This window comes from Hydra viridissima, unplaced genomic scaffold (genome assembly GCF_058129835.1).
Source record: "Hydra viridissima isolate aposymbiotic clone 2 unplaced genomic scaffold, HvirCarnegie_v1 scaffold_6, whole genome shotgun sequence".
Classification (NCBI taxonomy): domain Eukaryota; kingdom Metazoa; phylum Cnidaria; class Hydrozoa; order Anthoathecata; family Hydridae; genus Hydra; species Hydra viridissima.
In genome coordinates, this window is record NW_028324305.1 from 2,814,568 (window position 1) to 2,818,100 (window position 3,533).

At 27.4% G+C, this 3,533-nt stretch overlaps 1 protein-coding gene across 1 annotated transcript; it reads left to right on the top strand.

Annotated features, from left to right (window-relative positions):
* LOC145189967 (elongation factor 1-beta-like) lies at window positions 1-3,273 on the top strand. Its single transcript, XM_090090828.1, has 8 exons — window positions 1-200; window positions 913-1,038; window positions 1,283-1,394; window positions 1,943-2,006; window positions 2,096-2,158; window positions 2,433-2,495; window positions 2,676-2,743; window positions 3,153-3,273. The coding sequence occupies exons 1-8, from the start codon at window positions 121-123 to the stop codon at window positions 3,237-3,239; spliced, it is 663 nt and encodes a 220-aa protein (XP_089946954.1). The 5' UTR covers window positions 1-120; the 3' UTR covers window positions 3,240-3,273.
* The last annotated feature ends 260 nt before the right edge of the window (window positions 3,274-3,533 follow it).

A 3,533-nucleotide genomic window follows, 5' to 3' on the forward strand; every position in this document is an offset into this window, starting at 1 on the left:
TTTTAACAAACTTAACCACGTTCTGCTTTGCATGCGTATACTTCTGATAAGATCTTCAGCGTGTCTCTACAACTAACGTTCTTCGGGCCTGTCACACATCCAACTAAGAAACTCAACACAATGGGCTTTGGAGATTTAAAAACTGATGCTGGCATCAAGTCATTAAATGAATATCTTGCCGATAAAAGCTATGTTGAAGGGTAAATATTTTTTATGTAAAATCTTTTAAAGTTTAAAAAGTATTGAATTTACAATTGTAAGTATCTAGTTGTGAATTTATTTTGGTTTATAACTAGACGAAGCACTGTATAACTACGCGAATTCTTCAACAGGTATTGAACGCTCTATGCCAATTTTTTTTTTTATGGACGTATGAGTTATCTAGGCAAGTTAAATAATCTTTAAAGGTTTTTTGTTTTTTGAAAAATTTGGCGTCTGTATTCAAGTTTTTTACCACCAGGAAGTTAAAAAGAAAGTTTAAAAATGTCATAAAGGGTATCTTATAGTGTCTAAACCTGTGCTTGTGTATTTTCTGTCTCAATGACATAGTACTATAGGAGTCATTTGAATGACCATCAGTGTATTATGCCTACAGGTTAGAAAAAATTAACTTCAAATTTCTATAACAACAAATTGTGAAAAATGTTTTCCTGTTGGTTTGTATAGGGATTTTTAAATATGGCACAAACTTTTATACAAATCCTATAATAAAAACTCAAATGCCTAAAAGACCTAAAAAAATCATATTTAATTAACACACTAAATGTAATTTTCAATAATTAGTATGTTTTGTTAACATATGAAAATATACCACTAATAACAAATAATAAAAAAGCTAAAACACTAGTTGTTGATACTTTCATACAGTAAACATTGTAGTATAAGTATAAATGCAAAAACTTATGTTTTCAGATATCTTGCTACTCAAGCTGATACTACAGTTTTTAAAGCTATTGCATCTACACCAAGTAACAGTTATCCTCATGCATTGAGATGGTACAACCACATAAACTCCTTCTCAGTGGGAGAGCAATCAAGGTTTAAAGATCTAAAATATTTAAATGCAGACTAAGTCACGCAAACACAGCTAAATCAAGTTGTATTTGTGTGACCTTATTGTGTTGCCAAGGTCTTAAATTCTTTTATTACAACAGAAAAAATGGCTTGTTAAAAGTTTGTTATGACATAATTTAAAAAATATCATTTTATAGTTTTGAATCCTATATTTCCAATAATTGTTTTAAGAAATGTTTTAAACTATTTAAAAAATCCTTATTTTAAGTTTTCCTGGAGATGTAAAAGATGTTGGTGAATATGGACCTCGAGGTACTGAACAGGCCAAAGCAAATGACGATGATATTGATTTGTTTGGTGATGAAGAGAGTGAGGAAGAGGTAAGATATTTGTTGAAATGTCTGAACAACGCTGAAAATATTTTTTATGACTTTGATTTAGCATGTATTTTAAATATAAATTTGTCAATGTTCTACATAGTTTTGCATTAAAATTATGTACATATTTCTGCTTATCTTTAATAAAATAATTATTCTTTTAAAGATCAACCTTGATAAACACAATATAATATTTTCTATATAGATTTCAATAATTATAACATATTAAATATTATACTATTTAACATTACACTTTGACTAAATGACTATTGATAATTTAAACTTTTGTTAAAGTGTCTTGTGATGGAACCATCTTTTCTGATTTCTTTACTATATAATTCTTAGTTTTATGATGATATCATCTTACATTCATTTTAAATTATTGCTTCTTTTTTTCACTCAATTTAACAGTAATAAATATCAGTACTTTTATACTGTGCAATTGTTGAAAACGTGCTCTTTTTTCTTATGATAGAAATCTTGTTTTTGTCACATAACATGACTGATTTTTAAAAGTTTGAGTGTTATAAGTTCATATTGTACTTGCATAGACAGAGGAAGAGAAAAAAATCAAGGAAAAACGTTTAGCTGATTATCATGCTAAAAAAGCTGGAAGTGAGACTTTTGATAATTTTATTTTTAAGTTTTTTTGTTTGTATTATTGGTTATTAAAATGAAAGCAAAAATATTTACTCTTTATTCAGAAACTGCCCTTATTGCAAAATCAATGTTGGTTCTTGATGTTAAACCATGGGATGATGAAACAGGTATGAAAATAAATAGCATTGTCTTTTAAATTTAATCTTAAAGTTGTTTGGCTAATGCTTTAAAAAATTGTAATAAAATTAAAAAAGCATTTTCAAACAATTTCAACCCCATGATTATTAAATTTCACAAAATAATGACTAGTGTGATTTTATTCTGCAAATATGAGGGTTTGATATTTTTATTTATTATATTTTACATTTTAGCAATTAATGATATAAACAAAAAGTAATTTAAACTATTGCCATGTTGTACTAAATTCTATTTATTTTAAAGACATGGTAGTCTTGGAAGAAAAAGTTCGCTCAATTCAAGCTGATGGTCTACTTTGGGGCACCAGTATGTATTACTGCTTAAATAGCTGTTTCTTTATAACTAAAATTTGTCCTATAATTAAAAGTTCACATGAAGTTTAATTAGTTCCTTATTTTAATTCTACAATTATGAGGATGTCCTATTATTTGTCTCATTAATTTATCTTGATATCTGATTAAATAGTCTACAATCTTTTTTCTTAAGGTAAGCTCATGGCAGTTGGATACGGAATTAAAAAACTTCAAATTACTGCTGTTATCGAAGACGATAAGGTAAAGCAAGATATATTTTTTACCTTTCTAGGTCCAATCCTCAAAATTTCTATTATTAAATAATGAAATGACAACATGTTTGCACCATTAGTTTCTAGGTCCAATCCTCTGAGAGTTCATCGTAATTTTGATCTATAGTCATGATGAGATGACAAAATCTCAAGACTTTAAATTTGTTAGGTCATGTGCTTGAAATAAAAATCTTTTAAAGGTTATGCCCTGTGATTATACTATTTCACAATTAAATGAAAAAAAAAAAAAATGATCGTATTCTGCAAATATGAGGGCAAAGACCTTTTTTATATCATTTGATAATTATATTAAACACTTATTTTCGTTTTCTTTTCTTTTTTTAACAAAACTCATAATTCTGGTAAAGGTGCATTTAAATTAGTTACTATCGTTTTAGATATTCACTGATTGGCTTGAAGAAGAAATTACCAAGTTCTCCGATTATGTGCAATCAATGGATATCGCTGCTTTTAACAAGCTGTAGTTTCATGTTGAAATAAAAAAACTAATAGAACGACTATAGAACACTTTTTCAATATTTTTGGTATATTGGAGCTAATTAAGACATTTATGGGAAACAAAGTTTTCTCTATAGGGAAAAAAAAATTAAAAACTTCTATGTATCAATCATCCTAAAAGTTGTAAGAACAGTGTAAGAAGCAAAAGATATGAAACATGCGAGCTAACTAAGATATTTTGAGTCTTTAGCAAAGGTTTTTTGAAGTGCCCTAATAATTTTTTTAATATAGAAATGGTTTGTTAGTACTTTTTGTTATAA

What these genes read in the sequence shown, in the direction of transcription:
- LOC145189967 (XM_090090828.1), top strand. Translation starts at nt 121, where the DNA reads ATGGGCTTTGGAGATTTAAAAACTGATGCTGGCATCAAGTCATTAAAT. An exon ending in ATGAAGAGAGTGAGGAAGAG is followed by an intron (nt 1,395 to 1,942) that starts GTAAGATATTTG and finishes GTACTTGCATAG; the next exon opens with ACAGAGGAAGAGAAAAAAAT. An exon ending in ACCATGGGATGATGAAACAG is followed by an intron (nt 2,159 to 2,432) that starts GTATGAAAATAA and finishes TTTATTTTAAAG; the next exon opens with ACATGGTAGTCTTGGAAGAA.